Source organism: Seriola aureovittata, chromosome 11, assembly GCF_021018895.1.
Source record: "Seriola aureovittata isolate HTS-2021-v1 ecotype China chromosome 11, ASM2101889v1, whole genome shotgun sequence".
In the NCBI taxonomy this organism is placed as follows: Eukaryota; Metazoa; Chordata; class Actinopteri; order Carangiformes; family Carangidae; genus Seriola; species Seriola aureovittata.
This window is the reverse complement of record NC_079374.1, coordinates 21,805,949-21,833,279: the sequence shown is the minus strand read 5'-3', so window position 1 is coordinate 21,833,279 and position 27,331 is coordinate 21,805,949. Positions and strand designations below refer to the sequence as shown.

The 27,331-nt window shown below is 42.1% G+C and overlaps 1 protein-coding gene across 4 annotated transcripts in view; it reads right to left on the bottom strand.

Annotated features, from left to right (window-relative positions):
* Nucleotides 1-27,331, bottom strand: part of adarb1b (adenosine deaminase RNA specific B1b) — a 114,116-nt gene that overhangs the window by 38,738 nt on the left and 48,047 nt on the right. For 3 of the 4 annotated variants that reach the window (XM_056388859.1, XM_056388861.1, XM_056388860.1), the window contains exon 3: nucleotides 4,257-4,292. Coding sequence is in view for 1 of the 4 variants with exons in the window: in XM_056388858.1 (XP_056244833.1) it covers nucleotides 3,002-3,101 (100 nt within the window). In the remaining 3 variants the exon portion in view is untranslated. Of the gene's footprint in view, nucleotides 1-3,001; nucleotides 3,281-4,256; nucleotides 4,293-27,331 lie in introns of those variants that run through there. The other variant, XM_056388858.1, reaches the window with a different exon arrangement.

Below are 27,331 nucleotides of genomic sequence, written 5' to 3'. Positions count from 1 at the left end.
CGGAAGAAGAAGTAGCATTCATTAGTATTATTCAAGCCAGATGTTAACATGAGATGTAAAGAGCAACAATGGCTCTATTCAGTGGTTTTGTTCAAGACTCCCAGACAAGTCATGACATCAGTGAATTATCATGTGAGTGTGACAGTGAGTCATCATGAACAAAACCAGGACCCTGAAACTGAAGGAGAAGAATTCAACCATCCTGAGTTTGACTATTTACATCTGCGACTTGTGAGAACGACCTCTTTGAAAAAAGGCCTCAATTTCAAGTCTGGTTTGGAGACGGTACCAGTGGAAGAATGTTACTCCATACCTTCTAATTAAGTTTAATTCTAAGGTGCTATGTAATAAGGTAGAATATTATGCTACTTGATACTTCTGTTCCAAATATTACACTTGTTTGCCAGCTGTACTAGTTATTTTGCTGATTCAGATCAGTTTATAGAATATGGCTCAACACTTAACAGCATATAACTTGGTTTATAGTAGCTTCACCTCCTCCACCAACTACATGTCAAAGCTGCTTACACACCAATCAGCCATTCAAACCATCAGCCAGCATCATAAGTACTTTTAAATTTTGAAGTACATTTTGCTACATTTCAAATACTTGTTGAAGTTGAATAAAGGTAAAAAAAAAAAGAAAGAAAAAAGAGTAAAAGTATTTTAATTCCTCAGCACGGCGGACAGCTTATCTACTGGTTTTTATGCTGTGTGGTTACTCAGATGTGCAGTGTGTTAACTGTGAGACTCACAGCAGAGATTTTATTATTATCGGATATTTTAACTGATTACTGACTATTGATCAGCTGGAATTCATACTGTCGGTTAACAGTTAGGTAGTTCATTATGAGCACTAGTTAAAATGTATATCAGTTGTGAAAAAGTCTTAAGGGGGAAAGATTTTTAGACACAGACATCTTGTAGATCAGCTGTCTAAAGTCAGCTAAGTAGCCATGCATGTTGGTGACATCACTGGAGAGGCTGTGTTTGGATTTAATGTAGAGCTCGCAATATGATCCATACTGCACACACTGCACTCATTCTCCAAATAAGCTCTTTGACATGACATTTTCTTATAAGTTGTGTTGAAGCAATAAAACCAGGTCAAAAGTTTAGATAAATATAAATTCTGTTCAGGGCTCGCTGTGGATTAGTATTTACAGAGAGAAGGCTCCTCAAACAGGTGACCCTGGTCAACCCTATATCGACATGTTGAGTGTCCTTGTGGAAGACACTAATCTACACTTAATGGACTGTCCAGTCCAGTGGTGCGGCACTGACTCTGCCCTCAAGGAAGAGGAGCGAAGAGATTTCCTTGAGTCAGTGTCACATTATTCTACTGATGATTGTATTAAGAAAGTATGTGACCTCATCATCTCAGCTAGCATTAGCCGCTAACCCACTGGGCACTGTGAGCAGCTAAAGTACTAAGCAACTTATCAGGAGGCTTCCAGTGCAAGGCATTAAAGCTGAGTGAGAGTGCAAGCAGAGCAACACTGGTCCTGCTTAGTCATCGCTTCTCTCAGTATGGTGAAAAAGTGCCACTTTCATTCCCATGGTGATAAGGGAGAGTGAAAAAGGCGGGAAACAGACCTGTGTAATGCTGATGGACGTAGTCGGTCTCTGACTGAGCACGGCTGCAGTGTGCGAATCAGGGGCTAGAAATGCTGCATCAGCAGTGGTTGGATTTACTTGGATGAATGGACTCGGCTCAACGAGGCGGCTGGGGGGAGTTTGGTGGGTGTTGGGTGTCAAAGCAAGTGGCTGAGACATGGCTAATACTGCCAGTGAGCTGTGGCCACCTAAGTAATTACTACCTTTGCTGTTAGGCTAATCCCCAGAGCGGAGCAGCAAACTCAGAAGAGAAAAGCTTAGAGCCTCTGTGGGGCTCCCGTCACTCGACTTCAATTACAGAGAGACAGAGACCTGTCTCACTCAGAGAGAGGGAGTAAAGGACGAGAGAGAGGGTCTTATTTGAAAACCTAGTTATAAGGGTCTCCACTCTATAGATAAATAATTGTGATTAATTAAAAAACGGTTATATCTTAGACCAGGGCGAAGCAGGATGCACAGACATGCATGTGTGTTCAATCACAGCAGACTGGGTATATCTCGGACTTCAGTTTTGCACTTTTTTTTCAGCACTTTGGTTTCCACTGAGCACTCACCGCACAATTGAGATACATGGCTAAAATATAAACAAGAGGACAAAAACCCCATGCTCTCCTTACACCCATACTGACCATGACTCTCAAGTCATTAATGTTCTCTGATGGTGCGTCCCAGTATCCTGCTGGTTGAGATACATACGCACTCAGTAACTGAAATGTTTGATTCTGGTGGGGACCTTTATTACATTTCATCCCTATGTTTCCTGTTTATCTCTACTCTCAATAACAGCTAGCAAGCTGTACAACATGACGTAAAAATGATTTGTGATGGTTTGTTTATGTCAGAAATGTTTGTAAACTAAAAACAGGTCTATACTTTCATTTATGGTCATATAATGCTTATTTTTATTCTATAGCTACATTTCTTAAATTATATGAGTGAATACTCATATCATTTAATGACATATACTTTAATATCTTTTTATTGCATATTTCTATGACAAGATATAAAATAAAATATATAAAGAAATTTACATAACAAGGGAAATGGAAAAGACTAATTTGCGAGGTGCAAGAACAGGAAGTTCATTTCTTGTCAAATATAGACGACTTTAAAATCACTGACATTTCTCTACATACTGAAATCACTCACACACACACACACACACACAAAAAACAATAACAAAAAAAAAACAACACAGAGAAAAAACAGATTTCACAGCAGACTCTCGATGCTATTAACAACTTGAAACTTGACAAGTTAAACAAATGGTTTTTAAGCACTAAGTGCACAGCTCTCCTCCCTTACCTGTTACTAAATACTACAAAGTCTACAAGAAGCCAGCTCAGCATCACTCCGTGTATGAAGTGCTGCTGTCAGGGGTTACCTTTGCGTTCGGAGCGTTTCTTGCGCCTCCTCTTGAACCTGCGTCGGATCAGGCAGTAATAGGAGCCCAGATTCTGCGCGCCGTTGGTAAGAAGGGCCATGCCTCGGTCAGCACTTGTGTTGTTGTAAAAGGAACTAAACAGCTCTCTGACAGCTCTAAACTACTAGACCAAAATCAAACTTCAGCTGCTGAGATCTCACTGAGAACACTTGCACATGGTCTACCTGTCCCCTCACCTCTCTGCCTCTCTCTCACTTGTCCAGTTTGAATGCCAAACTCCACACACCTGCAGCGTTTCTTTGTTTCTACTTAAGCCCTTCCCTCATATCCAAACTCTCTTTCCCTCCCTCCCTCTCCTCCTCCTCTCGCTGTCTCTCTCCTCTGTTGACTCCATGTCTGCCCTATCGGTAGTCAGAGAGGGGATGCGATGGAGTAGAGTGAGAAAAAGAAGGAGGGGACTAGCAGAGGAGAGAGACTCATGTTTTCATACGGTTGTGAATTGACACAGAGAGCAGAATCAGACTCTTTACCTGCCTCTGACCCCCCCCCTCGAAGTTACTGACATCTCCAACAAGCGAAAACAACTTCACCCCCTCTCACCCCCACGACTTCCTCCGTCTGCTTTTCAGTTCATCACGCATTTCTGTAACTGCAACTGCACAGCTGTGGTGAAGATAGTTTTGCAGTGAAAATATATGTGTGCACTAAACACAGTTCCAAAATGCACACACACACACACACTCTCACACACACACACACACAAATATATAGTATGTACACATGTAACATTAGAAAACAAATCTTAAAACCTGTTAATATGAATAAAAGTTTTACCCTTGCAATGTTGAAATCAATTTTCACCTTACACTTATTATTATTGTGTTGAGGATTAACTTCTTCTGCTGTATTGTAATCCCCCTCTAATTATGAGGTTTACCAAGAGTGAAAGGATGAGAGGCAACAAAGAAAGAAATACTATGCCTCCCTCTAGTGGTTACCTTTTGTAATTACATCAGAGGTGGTACCAAACCAACATCTTTCAGGCAGCAAATTTTAAGCCACTAATGCATAAAATGATGCTGGCTGCGATCGATTTATGATTTATGACCCATCACAACCTGTGTTAGTTGTGCTGATTAATACTATACAACAAGTTTATATGAATCCATCATCAAGACATATCGATGTCGGCGAAGAAAGGCAGAAGAAATAACTCAAACAACAGAAGTGGAAAAAGTGGAGAAAAAACACTCACCTTTGGCTCCGGTGTGATGTCTGTGATCGGAAAAACCTGATGGAGAGAAAGACAAAATGTTCCAAGTGAGTAAAAAGCTCTTGGCAGACTGCAGTTACTGTCAGAGACTGACAGTTAGAGAAAATGTTTCAAAGGATGCAGTGGGTGTGCATCCAAACTATTAGTGGTAGTCACAGAGGGCAAAGAAAGGTACTGAAACCGGGTGTATGCTCCATCAATAGTGATTATTCAGCCATGTTTCCACATCGGCTGGTCAGCCACAGACTGAATCAAAAGCTGGTGTTTCTGAACCGGCCACAGTTATTGTTTGAAGTAATAGAACCTTGCAATATATCCTGCGTGCTGTTTAAAGTCTTCCCTGAAAGCACGGCGATTGGCAGACACAAAGCCCTTTCCTGAGAAATGTGTTGTGGTGTTTTATGTATGTGGCCACTTGTTACAGACAACAATGATCTCAACCTGACTTCCAAAGAACAGAAGAAGAATAAACATCTTACTTAAATGTGTTCCTTACAGAGCAGACAACTTGGTTACTTTTACTACTTTTACTAAGGTGACCTGTTAGTCCTACAGCGTTCCCAGTTTCACCAGCCGACTAGAGTTTTAGAGCTGATAAATATTTACATTAAGGTTAGATTAATGGCTCTGCAGTCTGCGGCCTGCCACACGGATGCACATGTGACAGGGAGCGATAATGGATGATGATGATGGAAAGTATGTAGTGTGCTGTGAGTCTACTGTATATCTTGCGCATTCCAGTCGTGAGGAGCAATCACATAGTATTTTCACCCAAACTTCTACTGCTTGTTTTGGATTCACTCGAGTAGAGTGGGGTAGAAATGAAACAGTGATTATGATTTATGGTGATATCACATGGTTTTATTAGAGGGTGTCTGCGTCTGTACTGGACCAACAGTGTTGCAGGACTCATGTCCCTCAGTTTTAGGATGAAGCATCGTGGCAGGAAAGTCGTTCTAAACATGCAGACAACACAACCTAAGAGTTATTAATGGACCACCCACTGTTTCTGTTGTTCTTGACAGGTCAAATCAGTCACTACTTAAGAATTCTGGCTACTGCAAACACTGAAAACTTTGTACATTGTCAAAAGGGCCCAGCTGTGGACTCCACTCACTCAACTTAAGTCGTCTTTAAACAACTGACTTGGGTGACGGTGTTGCAGCAGAGCCAGGCTGGTATAAAGATTGATCCATTTGCATGTGTGTACTTTGCAAATTAACTAGTGAAACGACTCAACTGATCCTAGAGCAACAAATGCTTTGTGTAGAGAGAGATTAAGAGGCTGGAACCTGATTATCTAAGAAATCTAGCTGGCTCGCAGTCCAAACCGGATTGTAGTGCAAAATCTATTACACTGTTCCACATGTGCCAGTTTGCAATTACTGTATTCATGTGAGTAAGATAGATACCTTCATTTGGCAGTGTAACAAAGATGAACTTTTTACATTGATTATACTTCATACGTATTGCAATCCAGATTCTGATTCTGGCCACTGAACCCTCCAAAATGCAAGAAGTAGCTTAAAAATATTACTGGAAGTCCACAGAATGCCAGCTAAAAATAATAGTAAATCTACAGGCGAGTGTGAGAAAAAAAAAAAAAAAAACTGCCTTAAAGTTCCATAGCCTCTCTGGTAGATAGAGCAGCTGGGGATAGAGATGATAGTAATGGAATAAGAGACGAGGAGGGGGAGAAGAAATAGAGACATAAAAGCTTGAGAAGAGTAAAGGAAATAAGAGGGGAGGATATAAGAGAAAAATCCTGGGAACGGTAAGATAAAGGAATGAGGCAAACCAGGACAGAGACGTGGAAATGAAGAGAGTGAGATGAAGTTGGATGATGTGAGGAAAAGGTAATGTCAGGTTAAGGAAAATGTTCCCGAAGTAGGATCTCAAACCTTGCGGGGTCGTTTAAGGTCAATGAGGCTGTCTTCACCGCCGCCCAACTCCCCCCACAGCTCACACTCCCACTGCTCGACATAAAAATGTTCTTAAAAAGCAAATTAGAGGTTTTTTGGGTGGAGGCTTGCCAATTAAGCACATGAAGTTAAACTGAGCAGAAAGAGAGAGAAAGCGAAACAGCAACTGAGAAACGGTCCAACAGAGAGAAAAAAGGCAGATGGTTAGAACAAGAAAAAAAGAGACTGACAACAAGTCGGGGATACGGGTTGAGGGACACAGAAGTCAGCACGAGAAAGGAGATGGTGAGCTCAAATATACTCCAGATGCAAATTCATTCATGCTTCTGTTTTCGAGCCAACCATAACTGTGGCTGGACGAGTCTCACCACAACTGCCTTGGCTGGGTGACTGTTTTTTTGTTTTGCTTTGTTTTACGAAAAAAGGGAGACCGGCCACTCCACTTCCCTCAGTATTTTAATTCATAGGGACTGTGCAAAAGGCTGCAGACATGGGAGAATAGAGTCGGTGCATGCTCCACAGAGGCACATGTTGTTCTGCTGGCATGGATTTTACCCGCTACTCTCTCTCTCTCTCTCTTGGCATTTTCAACACACACTGAATGGACGAGGGGAAAGAGGCTGTGGTCATGCAGCCAATACTCTGTGGTTATCCGGACTGAATTTAAAGGCATTCCAGACTCAAATAACAACTAAACTCCTGGTGGCCTTTGCAGTGGTTTGACAGAGAAACACAACCATTGACAAAAACAACCTCCTTAACAGCTTCACAGGGAAGAAATCCAGGCTACTGTGGCGAGCCCATCTGTTACTTCATACATGTACTCACAGTCAACTAAAAAGCACAAAGCTCCGAAAATAGACTCAGTGAGATCAGTTTTTTTTTTTTTTTTTTTTATTATTTTCAAGCCTTTTCTAAAGCCGACATTTGAATTTAAGAGCCTGTTCAAGGGATGCAGAAATTTTAAGAGCTCAGTGTTACTATAGCTGATGGACTATGATTAAATCATGGTTCACTGATCGTGGCTTTGAAGATTTCACTTTCTAAATTGTGAAATGCACAGGGATGTACTGCGATACAGCGAGGGGAGACGGGGTCACATACTGCAGCATCATTAAAGTGACACGTTGAAGTTCTCACATTTACGCCAAGAAACCCTCAGCTACACCAAAATGCAAGCACGCTCATTAGCATTTATAAGCTTTCCTCATCAAAAATCAGCGACTACACACGAAAAGCCATCAAGCTAACAAGCTGGTCTGACGTAAGCAAAAACAAATTAACAAGCAACGAACATGTGGAGAATAAAATAAAAAACCAAAACAAACCTCAGCGTGTTCTCTTAGTTGCTGATAAAAGACATTCTTTCCTCCTGAAAGACAAAAATGCATCAGTGTTTTTTAGCTGCATGCTGAAGCAGTTATCCCGAGTGGCTGTAGAGACCCAACTAAAAAAACCCTGACGTGTAGGTATAAGCGTGTCCTGCGGTGCCTGAATACCTGAATATGAAGACAGATGAAAAATGTCCAGGCAGGAGTGGAGTTTCATTGCCTTGTGAGGAAGTCACGTTCCTAAAGCAACACTCACTGAACCTCATCTTGTGCACAGAGTTTGGCAAGAGTGTGAGAGGGAGAGGGAGAGATTGTGTGTGAGAGATTAGTAGAGACAGGAGGAGAGAGCCTTTAAGAGCGTTTAGAGCTGAGGGGGTAGTATGTGTGTGTGTGTGTGTGTGTGTGTCTGAGTTGTGGTCATATTAGGGGTCTAATAGGTGCGACCCCCCTATTAGCTCTCTGAGGACTGGGGTGGAAGGTGTTGGGTGGATGGGAAATGATACAGGAGTCTCCATGAACTTGACAGAGGTGATTAGAAAAAGTGAGAGTAAACAGCCATTTGAGACCGGGCCGAACAAAACAAAACAAAACAAAACAAAAAAAAAACTAAGTCAGAGGTTGATTATGAAAGAGAAGGATTATGAAAGAGAGACAGAAAGCCAGTCAACTGAGCGTGATAAGAGGAGTGCGTGACTATAAACCTCGACTCCCGGTCTTCAGCCAAAAATTAGGCCATTGGCTTGTAACCACTGGCCACACACACAGACACACACACACACACACACACACACACACAAACACAGGCTAGCTAGGGTCCTGATAAGCCATTAAATGCTACCCCTCCCTCTGACCTAGCTTTTTCTCATACATACATACACACACACACACACACACACACACACAGGGACACGGTTTTAATTAATACATCACTTCATTAAATGTGTGTGTGTGTGTGATTGTATTGTGACTGACTGTGTGTGTGTGTGTGTGTGTGTGTGTGTGTGTGTAGGTGTGTGTCTATGAGTAAAATTCAAGGGCGACAGTAGCTGGATCACCATGTACTGTTGTTCTTCATTATGAATGTCTGGCAATGTTTTTGTTTTACTGTCCCTTGTCCAGCAGAGGGCAGTAATGCTACAGGATGATTAATACTGTGCAGGATGAACACATGGAATCGAGGACGTTTTCATCCGTTTGCATATTCACATCAGATTTTCAGAGCACCGCTGTAAATGAACACACATGTAATGCTGCTCTGTCCTTGAATGTATAGGAAGGTCAAATCTCTGCGTGGATGGGATGTGTGTTGCCTTTCTTACGTTGACAGCTGTGGTTATTTGTGTTGCACTGTCCAGCTCCCAGGGGTCAATGTGTGGAGGTGTAAAAATAATAACACATTGGAGTTTAATAGGCATGAGCCTGAGTGGAAGGCGCTGACTATACGAACACATCAGATCAAGCTCTCTCGTACACACAAAGATGAAAACAGGGTTTTTTTAGAAAGGCTGCCAGTGCGCTAAAAACTGTCACACTGTTCTGGCAGTTTTCACTTTTGAAATACGAAGCCAATAACCAGCCCACACGCTCAATGAAATGAACTTGTTCAGGGACATTTTTATTTTAAATATTTTCTGTAAGTGTGTGCTATTTGACTGAAAAAGATGTTTTATAACAGGTTTTCAGCAAGGATTTTTAATTAAACCTGATATCTACTGGGGATTTTCAAAGGCACTTGGCTGTATTTCCAACATGGTTCTGTGGTTTGCCAACAGTACTTTCCTGTATTCAGATTCACATTCTGTATTTCTGACATTTCAAAGGAAAGATTCTGTGATGCTGAATGGAAGAATGCTTGGTAGTCAGTGTAAGACCGCATATTTCAGGCGCCGTGTGGAATTCACAATGCGAGAAATGTCAAGTGCTATACAAGCTATACATTCTACAGTCATTCCACACTACTGTGGTTGCGTGAGGTGCATGGTCTCAAGTGGCTGTGTTACTTCATTAATGCTAAAAATGATAAATTTCAGTGTTTTGTATTACAGGGAGCTGTGTTCACCCCCTGCATCAAACACAGCTGCTAGGTGTGGGAAGCCAGTGAGGGATTGACCTTGATACTGCATATGACACCTATTGGTTGGCTGAATCTGCAGGGGACAGTGTGAACTTTCACGTTTGTTGTGGCCTCCTGATGAAGCTCCACTGTGGCAGGTGAAGAAGCAGCTGGTGGCTCCACATGTATCAGAGGAACCACCTGGCCTCGACACCCTCACCGACAGTGAGAGTCAGCAGTGACAAAAACTGCACTGCATGGGAAATTGCCAAACCGAAATCAGGAAGAAAGCAAGGGAAAAAGCTGTTGAATAAATGAGCCAATCCTTAGAAGGGCAAAGTTTTTTCTGCCAAAATGTCAGCAAAGACTGTCAATAGGAGATTTGCCAGACAGAACCGAGCTTTAACATAAACAAGGACAAAAATACTGTCTTAATGTGGGAGAATACACAGAAATCAAAACACACATATATACACATACAACCGTCCAGGAATTTTCTATAAACAAACCAGACTGCCATAATAATCTTGTGACTTCTAGTAGCTTCCAAAAAAACCCAAAGATCAACTTAATTTCAGAAACCCCATTGCTTATTTTACATCATTTATCCGCTGCTATATTTTACTGTTTGTCGCTCGAAACAGGAGCCTGCTTCTGTTCTAAATAAGTGGGCCTGTAAATAGGAATGACTTAATTCTTCCTATGGGAGTTCCCTTTGGTTCCCAAGCCTACCATCAGCTCCCACTGCTGGGTGTGGCCCCCTACTTAACCAACCCTCAGGCTCTGTGCCTGCGACACATCCACTCCACGGCTTGTGGCTTTGGGTTTTTGGCTGGGACCTGACCAGAGGTGGTGTGTTTGTGTGTGTTCGTACAGTGTATGTTTGTGTGCATGTGTGCTCAACGTAGGCACGAGGAAAACAATAGGCGGCTCTGTGTGAGCTCCTCTGGCAAGATATATACCTGAAGGGGCGAAGCCAACAAGCTGTGAGGGAAGAAGGGTGGGAGAAGGGCAGCAGACTTAAAGCCACTGCAGGCTTTTGTGACTGTTTTTGAAGTGCTATACTTTATTTTAACCAATATATTACACCAAGATAAACCAACAGCCTTAAATACATGTCCAGAGAACCACAACAAAAGGCATCACACCCGCTCTAACTCCAATAATTCTCAAGTTCCCTTTGAGATCTGACGAAACGACCTGAGGTGCTCCACCGAATACCAACCACGCTGAGCTATTTTGATTATGTTCCAGTTTTCATGTTGTTCCTCGTTGTCAACTCAGGCTCAGCTGAGCTGCTGCAAGCAACATTTTGACAACAATCTAAGGAAAATCCAAAAAAAATAAAAATAAAAAACATAAAAAATTTGCATGTTGTCATGGCAACATGGACAAAATCCAAGTTGGGTGCTCAGGTTCCAGTTGCAGGTAGGCTGCGTGGCACTAGGTGTAAATTTGGAACATTCAGATCAATTCACCGAAATAAAAAACAAACAAAAAAAAAAAACCTTCTCAGTCTTTTGCTGGTCACAGTGCTGAGCTGTGTTCAGATGAAAGAGACAACAGGTACTACTGATAAAATATCAACACAATTTATGTTATTACCTGACACTGTAAATCCAGAAACATTGATAATGGGCAGTGTTTCCTTGAGGACATTTTAATAGTAAATTGATGTGACGATAAACTCTGTGGCTGAGATCGATATAATGTACTCACATAAGTTAGTTGCTCATAATCTACAACAGAACACCTGCCATGCTGAACTACCGTACATTTCTCCTCACTTCTAATAGTCCTCTCTGTCTTATTATATGTTACAACACAGACGTCAGCAGTTTCTCCTATGACGAATGAGCCTCTTTTCTCAACCAATTTATCTTTCTGCTCCGTGTGCGCCCTTGTTGACGGCACAACCTTCCATTTCCTGTTAGAAAGAAGATGGGGAAGACTTGAGGTCACAGGGAAAGAAATGAATCTGGTCACAAAGGGGAAGAGGACAAAAAATAGCAAGTATTTAATTATCAAAGCAAGGGCAGATGTAATGAAGAGGAGTGAGACGAACAGGGACACAGACAGAAACAGACTGAAAGGGCATTACAAAAAGTGGAAATACATTGCAATACAAATATATTTTAACTGAATAATCAACTGAATTTGAATTTCAGTCCCAGCATCAGATAGTGAAGTATCAGCATCAGGAAGCCTGCCCTGAAACTGTTGGATCAAATATATAACACACACACACACACACACACACACACACACACACACACACACACACACTCTATAACACACACAGTTACTACAAGGTTTTTACTGCACTGCAATGCGGTGTGACATTGAGGATAATGACTGCACTCGCACACACACACACACACACCCACATGCACACACACATACATATGTGACTGCAGAAAATCACCTCTGAATACACGAAAAAAACGCCTTTAAAACAAAGATCCCGCTATATTGCAGTGAAGAAGACCCCTCGTTATGCTGACTTTGCTTGTTTACGCCGAACCAAACAAAGCTGGCACAATATCGCCTCAGTGTGTGATTTTAGACAGTATGCTGGTGTACCAGAACCAGAAGCGTAACGTGTAACACAACAGCCGTCGATCTGGCCTCGTGATTATCTCGGCTGCAAGCTTAGAGGCAAAGCAACAAAGCTCCGACAACGTTGAAAAGCTTTTTGAGGTCATTTGTTATTGAACTGCACGGAGGAGCCATGGGGATGTCGTGACAGGTGAGTGTGAGGGACTGCTGCAGTCTTTGGCTGGCCCCTCAGCATGACTATGAGTTCACAGTAATATCATTTCGTCACAGCGAACTCCTCTTTCCTAAAGGTAAAAGAGGTTTGACACTTTTTAAAAACGAACCATATGACCACTCACAAAATAACTTCTATATAGTTTTCTGATCTGCTGAAGTCCATTTTTTACACATCCAGTAGACGAGTCGAGTTCAAATGATTCGAATGATTGTAAGAATCATCAGAACTCATAAATGTTGCAGTTGTCACTGTGTTGACCAGCTGTGTCACTAACTTTGTCGTTTGGTGCTGGGCAAGTAGCATTTGACTGTTTTTACTTGAAAACAACAAGGTTGATCAAAGTGGAGTTGCAGGCTAAAGACAGTGTGCTAAAGATGCTAAATTTGCTCCCTGGAGCTGAGGCAAACTACACAGTCAGGTAATTTCCTGTTGCTTCATCACTACAGGCCAGTGGTCAGGATCCACACCCAGAGACCATCCTCCCCGCACCCTGACATATAACCTATAAATTATTGAGAATTATTACATTTTGACAGAGCGTTTCTATTTTAACTGGCACAGATTTTCTTGCCTTTACAGCACTAGTCACGTGACGTTTCTCAGCCAATCACTGCAACTCAAGTCACTCAGTGAGATACACACACGGTGAGACATCATTGGAGAAATAAGTGGAGAGTGGGATGCATTTTTGTCTAACTGGACCTTCCTGAATTTTTATTCAATACCCCTGCAATAGGCAATCCCTTTTACATTCCACTTACACATTTGATCCATTGTTGATATTACAGTACTAGTAAAGTTAATTCAATTTAGGCAACTGAAATTACTTGATCACCATCGAAACAAATAAAAAATACAAGTGAACTGTCGGTAGAAAGATGTCTCTGAGGTTGAACTTGCATTCTTTGTATATTTGTGTGTATGTATATATGTTTAGTTCAGCTCTGTCCAATGGCGATCACTGATGCTGGCTTTTCCAAACTTCCAACCCATCCAGCATAAGCTACATTTTCATTGTTCAAGTAATGATGCTTATACTTCTGCATCAAACCTCTAGCCCCAGTTTGCTGCAAACAGGCCCATGATTTCCAGCTTTTATTCTTTTGAAACAGCGGCAGGATATGAAATGACGATCTAAACTTGACAGTCCCTGAAAAAACTCATAATTCCAAATGCGTGGTGCACCTTTCAACAACAAAGAACCACACTGTAAAAAAAACTTGGAAAAGTTTGAGGTCATGCTGAAAATAAGCCATAAAACCTCTGCTTCTCCTCCCTCACCTGCTCCAGTGGGACAAAGCAAGCAGCTCTGTGAGAAGGGTCCCCATGCAGGTGTACATCTCACTGTGTGTGTGTGTATCAAAGAGAGTGCAAGTGTGCGTTCCTCTCCTCTATCTGGGTCAACCATCTGGGGAGCTGCCAAGGCCTTGGTAAAGTGGGCAGCTGGCCATCACAGCTGGCTTGCAATCACAAACACAGACACACACACACACACACACACACACACACACACACACACACACACACACACACACACACAAACGCACACACACGCATGCACATGCGCGCACACACACACACACAGAGGAAAGTGTAGAGCCACCAGGTAACATCTGCATTGCCACCGCCCAGAGCAAGCATCCAGCACTGCCACCTGAGCTCTCATTAGGTTCGAAGATGAGAAGTGAAAGAGAGGATGTTGTGCGAGAGCTTCTCTGCATAAGGACAAAATGTTTGAGAATTGGTCTGACTGTAATTATGGTGGAATGTGTAAATGCATGTTTATGTATGGTTGCATACGCAGACATGTTCCTCTGACTCTAGGTTCATTCTCATTGGATAGGAATGTGGAGTTCAAGCTAATTAACCACTTCCAAGATGGAGACTAAATCCAGCCTCTCCAACCTCCTTTCTCTTCCAGCCTTTCTGTCGTACAGTGGTGGTTCAGGCTTTCCCACACACACTTCTATTCAGTGGTTACAGATAGATTTACAACAGAGGTACTGGAGAAGTAGGCCACGACATGTTGTGCTCACATTTGTGTCTGTGTGTGTGTGTGTGTGTGTGTGTGTGTCTGACATCGTGAGTGTATGAGATGACACAACATCAAATCAGGGTATCCAGTAAAGTAGGCTAAAGCTTACACCTGGTAAAATGAGAACAATTTCTGGGAGGCCTTTATCAATATGGCCTGTTCCCAGAGGACCAGCAAATGCTTGCGTGTACACACAAACACACACACTTGTGCGCCATTAAATTTCTGAGGGCAATAAATGGTCCTAAAAGTTATATGTAACTTTGCGACATTAAAATGAATAAAAATGACTCGACCTCGTGTTATATATTTTTTTTGAAATGTGTACTTACATTTTCCCAAATGTTTCAGCAATTCTCAAACCTAGAGAAATAGGTCATTTTAAGCATGTTAACGCTCCGTGTCATTCGGTCTCCTGTCAATGACATCATATCCCTATGCGCATGTGTGGGCGTTGTGGTTGCCTGCCAGATCAAAATGGACTTTTATCCAGTTTTAACGCAAATTTCTAAGACACACTTTCTGCACTGGTCGTCTTTCAACAATATATTTTATCTGGATGAAGGATTTTAGTCACTGGAGGTCTAGATCTGAAGTTATCAGAGAAAAAAAAAGTCAGGCAAATGTTAGGCAGCTCAGCTCCCAGCCCTGCCAATACATCGTGATCCCACGCTATTTCACAGCATCACCCAGCACCGTCTTTTTTTATTGTTTGGATTGAGAGAAGTTACATACTGTGTGTTTAATACTTCTTTGCCTCTTTCGTGGGCCTCACCTTGTAATATGACGTATGTTCAACAAGTCCTCCAGTGCATACGAGCATGTCAGTGGTTTGTTCCTACCCTCAAATACGACTCAGAGGAGTGTTTCCTAATATAGCGCCCCTACGGGGGCATGCGTACCGGACCTTGGTTGTCATGGTTACAATAATAAACACACAACTGTACTGAGAGCGACTCTCTAACGCAGACTTTGTCGCTCTTTATACCACGTCACCGCACTTTTCGCTTTCCTCCTGCCATAATTAAACAATGAATTGAACAATTCGATTGAACAAACGACCTGTGGGCTCGTTTCTCACAGGACAGTCTTAATATGTTTTTTTGTCTTTAGAATCAATTATAAGGACAAGTGCAGCATTTCCACATGGGACTGGAAGAACTGACTGGAAAAGCCTGTGGCTGTAGTGCAGCCAGTTTAAGGCCAGGTGCAGGATGAAAGTGGACTTGAATCCCAAATGGAAAAATGTAGTCAAACACTTACAAGATAATCTTTTATTACAATCACGGGCTTCGTCAGGTAATCCCTGTCAAATGGCATCAGGGAAATTTACAGTAGCTCCAAAGAATTGGGAGATAGAGTCCAGTGAAACGATATCTTTTTTCCACAGGTGCTGTCTCTAACCACCTGCCGGACCTCCTGGAAAGGGACTGGGTTTCACGAGAGCTGGGACCACCCTCGTTCATATTAATAAAGCCTCGGCCGGTTTCTGTCCTGCGATGTGGCAAAGTTACTACACAGTTTGAGTTGTGCGGTCAATTCACCAACAACTTGGTAACCGCCTCCCTTGCTGGGTTCTAACCACTGAGATGTCACAGAGGAAAGCCTGTTTAACCCCAAACTGCTCCAGTATGTCTACTCAACGCTGCTTATTCAGTTATCGGATGACTCCCTCATGTTAATGCGAAACAGAAAGAAAGAAGAGAAAGAAAATAAACTTAATAAAATTAGTCAAGCTGAAGTTTACCCTTTTTGCATGAGAAGCAAGTAACAAACACACTCGATACCAGTACTGTAAATAAAACAAAGTGACAGCTTCCTGATGTGTTGTTGCTGGTGTCAATGTGCCAGGCCAGAGACCACAGAGCGGGAAGTGAGGCATGGGCAGATGTGCCTGTGGTGCCCAAGCCTCAATCCCTCTGCCAGCCCTCCCTTCCCCCCACCCACCCCTACTCCCTTGCTTTCCACTCTTTTGTTTTTTCCCCCCTTCTCTCTCAAAGTCTTCTTCTCTCTGCCTGACACACGCCAACACAAACATGCTTGTTTCCTTTTAGTGCTGTGTGTGTAAAGTCTTAAAAGATTGATTAAATGTTTTGCTCCCAGCGGCCGGCAGCGGAAGACTACAGCTGCAGCGGGCACCTCTCAGGTGTGAGTGTGTGTACAAAAGGTGAAGCCCTCCACTGATAAATGCGTGTTACAAGAAAGACAAGACTATCTATAAAGAAGATGAAGTTTACAGCCCCCTTAAAACACACATGAGCTGTAGGCAGTGAGTCAGTATCAATAGGATAGGATAGTGGAACATCTTTCTGGGATTGCCATCTGGCCACGGCTGCCTCAGGCCCGCTCTAATATGGACCAGTGAATAAAGCTGGTCTGATTTGCTCACTGGCTGCTTTTTATCTGTCTACATGTCTGTGGAAATTTCTCTTTGCTGTCTGTGTGATCGCCCTGTTGCCTTGGCAATCCCAAAATCGGTGATGTTGACAGCTGCAGTTTCCAAAAACACAAGAGGCTGCAGGGTTTCTCTTGGAGGTAAAAGTGTCTTCAAAACAAGGACTTCTGCAGAGTCAGAGACAGGTTAACTTTCAGGGAAAAAAAAACAAAACAATATCATTTCAGCGCTGTGCCATCCTCCTCTCCTAATTACACAAACTGGAAATCAGTTCTAACTAATGTAACACCAACATGTCATCTTTAGTCTCTCTTCATCTAGGGGGGATATTTTATAAATAAAGAAAGACTACTGCCCACATAAAAAAAAAAAGGTCCTTTTGCTCTCATTTTATGTTCTCCGCTTGTTTCGTTGTTGCGCTCTGAGAAAGATTTAAAGCCATTATACTGCAGCACTGCATTTGACATCTCCTTTCACCAGGCAAAGGCCATGGTTACATAACGGTTACTATTTTAGATTTCAGGCAGTACTGCATCCATAATAGCCACTTTTAAAGTACACTTTAAAAAAAAACTGCTGAGAGAAAATGATCAAGTTTTATCGTCCATATATTCATTTTTTATTTTTTTTTCCTTATTGATTTGTCCTGTCAAATTCCTTTACTTCCATATTGTTATTATTTCTTTTGTTGCCTGTTTTATTCAGCATGCTGTATTTCTGACACGTGAAAAATGCTCAAGGAAATTGCCTTGCTTTTTAATTAATAACTGCAAGGCATCGTCATCCGGTTTTATGTAGAGCTGTGAGCTGTGAGCCGAAGGACTAATGATTCAATGTGGTACCAACATGCTGACTCAGGAGGGTTTCAATGTCATTTGCCCATTCGGTCATTCAAGGTAAAAACAGAGACAGAAATAGACAGAATGAGGGGGCAGATAAACAGCGGAGACGATGAGGAAGGCAGAGAGCTTATGATAGAGTGGAAATGGCACTGGGAGCAAATGTAAATGTGAGATTGAGTGCTTTCAGGATGCAGAGAGAGAGAAAGGTGAAACCAACTGAAAAACAATCTACTGCCATCTACGCCTTTTGAATCCTTTGCTTGTTTGTTCACAATGAAAGAATGGAACTTGAAAGCAGAGGCTCATTATCACTGAACACTTAAAATCCTGACCTACAGTGTCTACTACTGTCGGGTTCAACGACCAGACAAAGTGGTCATTGATATTAAAAACACACACACACACACACACACACACACACACACACACACACACACACACACACACACACACACAAACACACACACACAAACACACACACACAAAAAAAAAAAAGTGTGTTGTTAAAGGATGCTGTTACCAAGGATTTCAGTGCCAGTGGCTCCCAGGCTGGAGGGGGGAGGGGACAGGCTGTGAAGGCTTAAAGATCCTCTGTGGACAATTCTCGTAAGCAAACAAAGTTATGTTTGCATTCATAGTTTTTCACCAAAATGCATTGTGTGTATTCTTCAGGCCTGACAAATGTGTTGGATCTTTTTTTTTTTTTTCATGAAACATTTGCATTTGCATTTTTTGAATATTTATAATAGTGCATTGTTTACATCCATGTGTGCTAGGCTGCAGTTTTCCTTCATGACTTTGTTGTTATCACAGTTACTACATTTCTTGGCACGGTGCCACCACTAACTGCTAATCAGCAGAATCACATGGAACCGGCAGTAGGGGTGTATATCATGTTACCCGATTGTGTAAACAAACAAAATAGGCACCCACTTGTAAAAACATTGCGTCATAGTGCTAGTATTGGTTAAAAAAAAAGGGTGCCTTTATTGTGAAGGCTGTGTTTGGTCTGGAAGAGAAGACTGGCCCAAGCATAACAGGTACAAAAGCAAAGGAAACATGATGAGGATCAATTAAGACTCTTTTGGGCAAAATATGTGTTTAGTTGCTGATTATCAAACATCAGACTTAAAACAGCTCTTGTTTTGGGTTTTTTTCCGCAATTTTACTTTATAACGCAAACATAGATTGTGATCAGTCAATTAATCACTGTCAACTACTGAGCTGAAACAGACAGATGGTGACTCATCTGTGTGATACAGTGCCTGCATCTTTTCCCCGAAGGTCAATGTTTCATAAAAATGTAATAATTTCTTGATGCGAGTGGGTAGGCCTTTATTGAGGGCTGCTGTTCAGTGTAAACGGCCTATGAATGTTTTGAGATCTGCGAATTGCACCTTAAAAAGCTACATTAGAATTGCAATGGAGAAGCTCGTCCTTCTTAGCAGCGTCTCTGGAGATTCGCCCCATTTGCTCCAAAATCTGTTTTGTCAGGCATGGACGCTTCACCACAGACAGGAAACAACACATTAGAACTTCAGAGAAAAATGCAAACCTCCTGAGCTGAGCTTCTGGGCTCACCTAGGCTCACCCTTTCTGCTTCCTCCTCGTCTTTTTGGTGCAAAGTGATCAGGCCTGGTTCCTCGTTTTATGTTACAATAATTCAGGTGTTTGTTCTAGGAGTTTCTGTACAGTAAAACCATGTATACTTGTCAAATGTCTTGTGTCTCATTATCTAATAGTTCTCATTGTGCCTGTGCTTCTTCTCAATGTGCACATGCCAGCGGACAGATTCTGAAAATTTCATTTTATCCCAATTTGAATACAAGTCACATTCAATGGTTTGACAGAACAATCAATTAGCCAAACTTTCTCCATCATTTCCGTTTAAGCACATCATCACTTCACTTATGACAGTCTAATCAATTCAAACAGGCCCTCGCTTGGCTTTTGGCGCTCATGTGCATGTGTGAGAGTTTAGTTGATTGTGTGTGTGTGTGTGTGTGTGTGTGTGTGTGTGTGTGTGTGTGTGTGTGTGTGGTTCTGGGGGTATTTGTGGCACAGAGCAGCAGCAGATGTGAGTGGTAATTTGGAGCCCCGTGAGATGCTCTCTGATGTGTTACAAAGCATTATGGGTAGATTTGCTGTCATTGAACTTGAGTGGACTTCAATGACACAATGTTCTGTTCTCTCCTAACACACACACACACACAAACACAAGCAAACAAACACACACACACACACACACACACACACACACACACACACACACACACACACTTCTTGTTTTAGCTAGCATTGACCTTCTGCCGCACATTTTTGTGTGATGGTGCGACTCACCTTTACTGAGGTGAAAAACAAAGCTTTGTTCCAGATGCAGGACCACGAATGAAGTACTCAGAGGCTTTATTTTGAAAAGAAGTCACTTACACAAGCGGCAAAGTAATGTGTTCACTGCTTTGGTGTGCACTCATTTACTTACACTCCAAATCCCAAATTCTGAATGAAAACTGACATAGAGGTTGAACTGCATGTACATACTGTACACTGTGTCACAGGCTGGCACTGGTGTGGTAAAACGCTCCGGGCCATGTTTATATAACTAGTTTCCGAACATGATGGGTCACACTCATGCTGCAATGATGACACAATAGAAAAAGAGAGAGAGAGAGAGAGAGAGAGAGGGAGAGAGAGAGAGAGAGAGAGAGAGAGAGAGAGAGAGAGAGAGAGAGAGAGGGAGGGAAAAAGTGAAGTTGAAATGCTTAAACACTGACTAGCTGAACAAGGTAGGATTCATAGAATAAATGTCCTCAGGCCAGAGGAGAGGGCATGATACACCGTTGATACCACCACACACAAAAGGTGCTTGTAATTACAATGGAGCGTGAGAGAGGGGAGGCCGTAGTGGAGTTGAAATGAAATGACATAATGGGACAAACTAACATCTAAAAAAGGTGGGAAGTGGCAGAGACAAGCAGAGGCAAACAGACTGTTGGCAGCAGCATTTTTGACATAAGCAGACAATGAGGTCATGGGCTGCCAAGGCAGTTTTTTGTTGTTGTGGTTCTTGTTACCGCTCACCCAGGGCCTTCGACGGCACCCAACCGTAGCATAGCTTTAGCCTTATTGATAATGGCTTACCCCAAGATGTTTGGTAGTGCTCATCTGATACCTACTACGTCTGCTCTGATGTGTTTTTTTCCCCCCATCTTCCCTCTCTCCACTTCTCTATCACCTACGCAGACACTAAGATAATGATGTTTACTCCAAACAATATAGATCAATGCACACACGAAAACACACCAGCTCCGAGTCGGGGGAGATAGGAAACGGGGGCGGGAGGGAGCGAGCGAGAGAGAAGAAGATGCAGTCATCTGCAGTGTTAGGAGGAGGCAGAAAAGTGATTCCCTCCGTTGAGACAACTGTCCACTCGCTACAAAAACCCTCCCCAGTGAAGAGACACAAGATCAGCTCCATCCTTATATATGTATTATAATCATATTTACGTCAACAGTCAACCAAGAGTGCATAATGTAATCTGACTGCTTAGAAGTGCACTAAAACATGCCAGCAAATGTCTGTCATTTTCTGCATGCAACATTCAAGAAGAAGCCATTTGTCGTTCTATCACATTCATTTTTCATATATTGACCGAGCAGTCACAAATGGGCCAGCATTCAACTGCATCACGACATGAAAAGTACACTACATATGTTTTGAAGTGAGCCCCCCAAAAAAAAACTGTAGGGGCAGGCATGCTCTGGTTGGCATCTCTTGCAGAAGAAGAAACTTAAAAAAAAAAATGTTAAGCGTTATTTTAGATGTCCACTCGAAAGTTTAACTCTCATCACCAAACAGCCTTTCTTAATGCAGTGGTAATATATTATAAGAAAGTCTTGAGCCAATCTCCAAAATCAACATCAGAGTTGATCAAGGCATTTTATGGAGCTGTAACAGCTACATAAAGCAGGAATCATTTTGAGCTTTTGTTTATAGTGACCCATTAAGCTCCGGGTAAAATAGCTGTCAAATCTCCCCCATAGTGCTCTCTTAGAAACCCCAGAGCATTTTTCTAATGTGCAGCACTGCTAGTGCGGAGCAACATGAACAAATAAACTGCAGGAGGCAGTTTCAATTAATGCTAACCACAGCCAGCAGAGTGAGCAGAGCTACTCTGAGTAACAAAAATAGCTGCTCTACTGCATTTACCTCTATTTCAGCAATTTTTGTAGATGCAGATGCCTCTTAAAGGGTTACTTCAGGTTATTTGACGTGGGGTTGTGTAAGGTGCCTGTACATACTCAGTGTATTACCTGCGGTAGATCCAGATTGGTGCACGCACCGTTTATAGAAGCACCCAGGAATACCGAGACAGAAGCTGAGCGCCGTGCTGCTGTGGACGGGGTCAGCCGCAAAAACGTGTTTTAGCCACAAAAAAACATTATCAGTTATATCATATTTTCACCGCTTTATCTTGCTGTCCACATCAACTGTTGAACTACTGTATCACTACACACAAGCACACCTAGGGCGCACACATCACGCCACAGATCATCTGTTTGAGTCAATGTACGTAGTAACGCGGTAGTTCAACGGTTGAGGAAATGAAGGAACTTCATTTAAAGCTTACACTTCAACTGATATTTGCTTCTTGGTTGGCAAGTGTTTTTTCTGCTCACCCTGTCCAGAGCACTGTCACTCAGCTCACTGCTGTTTCTGCAAACTGAGAGCGCACCGATCTGAATCCACTGCAAGTAACACACTGACTAACCCCATGTCAAATAACCCAAACTATCACTTTAAGTGCTGCTGTTGCAGGAATACTGCATCTGAACTTCAGTATTTTTGTTTATACTGGAAATGAAAAGAGGCTGTTCAACTCCCATCAAAACCGTCATGCAACAACACAAGACTTTCCTCTCTTAAAACACTACCAGAGACCATAATAGTAGTTTCTTATTTCAGAGGTGAAAAGAAAAAAAAAAAATTCATATTTCTGCTGTAGAAGTCAAAAGGTTTTTCTCAGTATCCAGATTTAGCTTTGCAGCAGTTTGATAAATACAGCAAACACATGGTTTAAAGCCCAACTAGATGTCAAGAGCAGCGGAGAATAATCTGACCACAAACCTTCTGTTCATCATGAAAACAAACTGAATCTTCACATATATATTTTATTTGTTTACAGCCTTTAGGTTGCTCTAAATAGAAGACCTGAACGAGCAGGGGAGCCCACAACATCCCACCTCCTGCCAACACACACAAAGCTGATAATGAGTGAGTCATCAGTGCTAATTTACTGTGCTAATTTTATCAGCGAACTTCACAGGTTTAAAGAAACCTTGCTATGGCAGAATGGATGAACAGCACGGCGCATAACACCAACATGGTCAGACTGTCAAAGAACTGCCATGTCGCGTGTGCACGGCTACATGGAAACCCTTTTATGTAACATACATATTTCTGTTATCACACCCCAACTGACCAATATATCACATGGGACACAGTGCTTCCACTTAGTCTACTGCTGCAACAGTAATCGCTGAAGGGATATGCCACTCTTAATACGACACTGACAGGCTTTAAAATATGACAGAGTGTGAGTGCTGAGGTTTTTATTACCGCTGAACTCACCGACTCTTCCTGCTATCCACATTAATCCTGAAATAATGAACTTTGCAATTAAAAACTTGACACATTGGTAACCGTTGTGTCCAAGCAGTATGGCTCTCGCTGCAGTGCCAGCCGACCAGCTGGAGCATTTGGAAATACAGTGTGTGTGTGTGTGTGTGTGTGTGTGTGTGTGTGTGTGTCTGTAGCACTATGTCGATTTGGCATAGCTATTCCACTTATTTCAGTTCTTATATAATGGAGATCATTCCAGAAAAATGTGACCGCAAACTCATGCCATGACGCAGTGATGTTGAAAGGGCCCAATGCCGCAGGGAGAAAACAACATCGCTACACATCCACAAATGTTATTCACTCAGTGGAGCCAATTAAATACACACACAAGCATACACTTGTAGCAGTCCAAACACAGACTGCTGAACAACAAATGCATCTTTTAAAAAAAAAAAATCACTGCAGATGGATCTCTAGCACTTTTAAAAGGTTTCCTTACTTGTTATTTATCTGGGTCTTTATCCAGGCGTTCACTCTGACTGTGGTTCAGACACAGATTGATTATTCTAGTTTATGAAGGTAAAAAAAAACAAAAAAACACATTTCCACACAGGATCAGAGACTTCAGGTCATGTCTAGAGGACAGACTCAGTCAAGTCAAGTCATTAACTGACATTTAGAGTGAAATAATAAAGTTTCAATAGTGGTTTTAATTAAAAAATAGACACCATACTGTTCTATTTTAAAAGGTGTTTTCTCATCACTGTAGGTAACTGACACACCAATTTCACTTATGTCAAAACCTGGTTTTCAAGCCGGATAATGATAACAAAATTTAATATCAACCACAGCTGATTCATTGCATTGGAAATCTGTTTTCCAACGCTAGCATTATTGAGGTAGGCAGTGTTTGTGTGTGAGATAGAGAGACAGTGAGAGAATAACAGTGGGGGACAGTGAATCACATGTTTTGAGGCACTGTGTGTTTCAACATCACCTACGGAGAGCAATCTGTCATGGTGTTAGGCTGCGGTTTTCCCTGCCAATCTGAATCTAAGGTGCACAAATCTGGAAAAATACAGTGTCTTCTTCAGCAGCTGAAAAGCGAAGTTAAAAAAAAAAACTCAGAATTTATCAGCAATAAAAAATACCCCCTTCATTCCTCACCTCAGTACACTCAGGGCTTTCACAGCTAAGGCATTACTTGTTCTGGACCCCATTCTTATCGTGGCAAGTGGCATGTTTGCAAACCTCAGAAAGATTTAGCTGTGTAACTGAGATAACTGAAGTCAGCTCATGATTTAATCATTCTCCTCTACTTGTGTTACTGTTACACTATATTATACCATTTACCATTATCCAGTAATTGCTACTTGTGGCCACAGTGGCCCCCTTTTCAGAAAAAGTTACATAATTTGACTTCAATATCAATACTCCAGACCTGACAGTTGGTGAAGTCATTGAAAGTCTTTCCTATTCAAAGACTCACCATGTTGGTTTGTGGGTTAAGGACAACCTCATGTCACTATTCTTCACAAGCACAAAGAGCACACTTCCTGGAAATAAAGCAACACATTCACTTTGCTTCAGAGAGCACAGATATTGGCTGCAGCTGATTCCATGGAACAGACTAGTGGACCAGAATGAAGAGGATGAAGATGAAGATACAGTGGCTTTAGAAAGTATTCAGACTCCTTCAATTTGTTGTGCTGTAGGTTTAATTGTAAATGGATAAAATTAAAAAAAAATTTCGCATTAATCTACACTACATACGTAACAGGCAATACGGCCCTTTGTCAGGGCGGCGACCGAGAACCAAGCGATCACTCTAACAGTTTCAGAAGCTCTCTGTAGAGATAGGATAACCTGCTGGAAGGACGACCATCTCTGCCACTCTCCATCAATCAGGCTTTTACGGTAGAGCAGCTACACAGAAGCTAGAGTCACATGAAAGCTGTCATTTAGAGAACTCTTTGGGCAGAACTCTAAGCACTACGTCTGGTGAACATCGCCTCTCTAACACCATCCCCATGGTGAAGCATGGTGGTGGCAGCATCATGCTGTGGGGGCTTCTCAGCAGCAGGGACAGGGAGACTGGGCAGAATCAAGTGAAGGATGAATGTAGCCAAATACAGAGAGGTCCCTGAGGAAAAATCGCACAAAATCTGAGGCCGGGAGAACTGTTCACCATTCTGCACAACAATGACCTGGACGATGCTGCAGTGTCTTCAGGCTCTGACTGTCTTTGAGTGGCCCGTCCAAAGTCCAGACTTGAACCCCTGTGGAGAGACCTGAAGATTCACAGACACTTCCCTTCCAATGGGAGGGAGCTCGAGAAGATCTGCCATGAAGAATGTGATAAACTGTCCAAATCCAGGTGTACAAAGACACTTGCCCAAGAAGTCTCTAATTGCTGCTGAATGCAATTAGTTAGTTAGTTAGTTAGTTAGTTGCCTAATTAAGGTTCTCAATCCTTTTTCAAATGCGAGACTTCGGTTTTTGATTTCTATTAAATTTGCTGAAATTTCAAAAAATCTGCTTTGACTTTTATTATTATGGTCATTATTATAGTGTCGACTGATGGGCAAAAATGGCATTTCATCCATCTGATGGTTAATAAGCTCTCTAGACAAATTTATTTCGACGCTTATGTTTCTCTGACTGATTTCAAAGAGAACAGAGGGAAGACTTCAAAACCAAGCAATTATTGCATATAGCATTATTTTATCTGATTCTATTAATGTGGAGGCAATGCATATTCATGCTTGGTGCAACCGTACTGTATCTGGTTTAATATTGTGTACACCACTAATACAAGCCTCAAATTCAATTAACAGAGAATAATTGGAACTGCAGTAAAATAAATGTCCATATTTAAGATTGTTTGCGATAGAACCAGTGCATACTGACTAATGGGTCCATCTGTCCACAGCTCTTATGAAAGCTGTGATAGAGAGGAGGAGACAAGGTCAGGTTTACCACCACAGCCCTGCCACTGTGAGGGCGGTGGCACCTGTGTAATCTACCTTAGCCCTCCTGTCCATTTACCTGCTCCTCCATTCTGCTTGGCTACCCCTGCTCCCTGACTGAAAGGTTGTGCTGTGTGGTGGTAGGGGGTGCTTAGCTTATTGAAAACCTGGAGTGCACACAAACAGCTCATGCATGCACAATGTCTGATATACACTCCATCTCTATTAATATTTGAAATCCTGCAGCTCAATCTCTTATCACTCCCTCTCTCCCCTCCCTCTGCTACTCTGAGAGCAGCTCCATACAATCCATCTTGTTTGTATTGACTGCTCCCTCAGTGAGGCAGGGGGTACTCAGTGATTCATTGAAGTGTAAAGTTAAAACCTCTGTCATCATCTGTGGTTGCAAAATGCTATCTAAAGCCAATTTAGACAGGATTTATATTCCAGGGGTTGGTGGGTGGTAAAAATATTAGCCGTGCTGCTTTGTGGTGACGACAAGGGCTGGAGGTTCACCTTGCAGTGAGGTATAGTGGGACAGGTGCAAAAACACTGTCATTTTCACAGGCTCCTCCTTAGGTTAGAAACGGATAAAAAAAAACAAAAAAACATTGCAAACAAGGTGGTGACTCAGGAGAAGGCATCTGCTGCCGGTTATCAGCAAAGTATGTTTGTAGCAGATCAGAAGTGACAACCAGCAAATCTTGACGACACTGTGTGTAAAATGTGCATGCAGACAGAGGCATGCAGCGACAGAGAGACTTATTCCCCTCGCACAAGGATGAGCATGTTGTCAAATTCGACCGACAAGCTTCAGTCCGTCCGACGACCAAATGCAGGCATTCATGAAACAGTGAGATACAAAAGGAACAGTGTGTGTGGGAAATCTGTACTTACACAGTGGCACTCTAAACCACATGTGTGTAAAAGCCTGTACTGCCAATCACACATAACAGTCAAATCTCTACCTGCTAACTGATTTTGTATTACATAACAAAGAAAAAGTAGGTTTTTAATATTGATGACTGATCACATAAAGATCGATTTTTATATGGAATGTTTATAAAGATTGCTTGGACAGGAGTGATTTTTAAAATCACCAGCTGTAATAT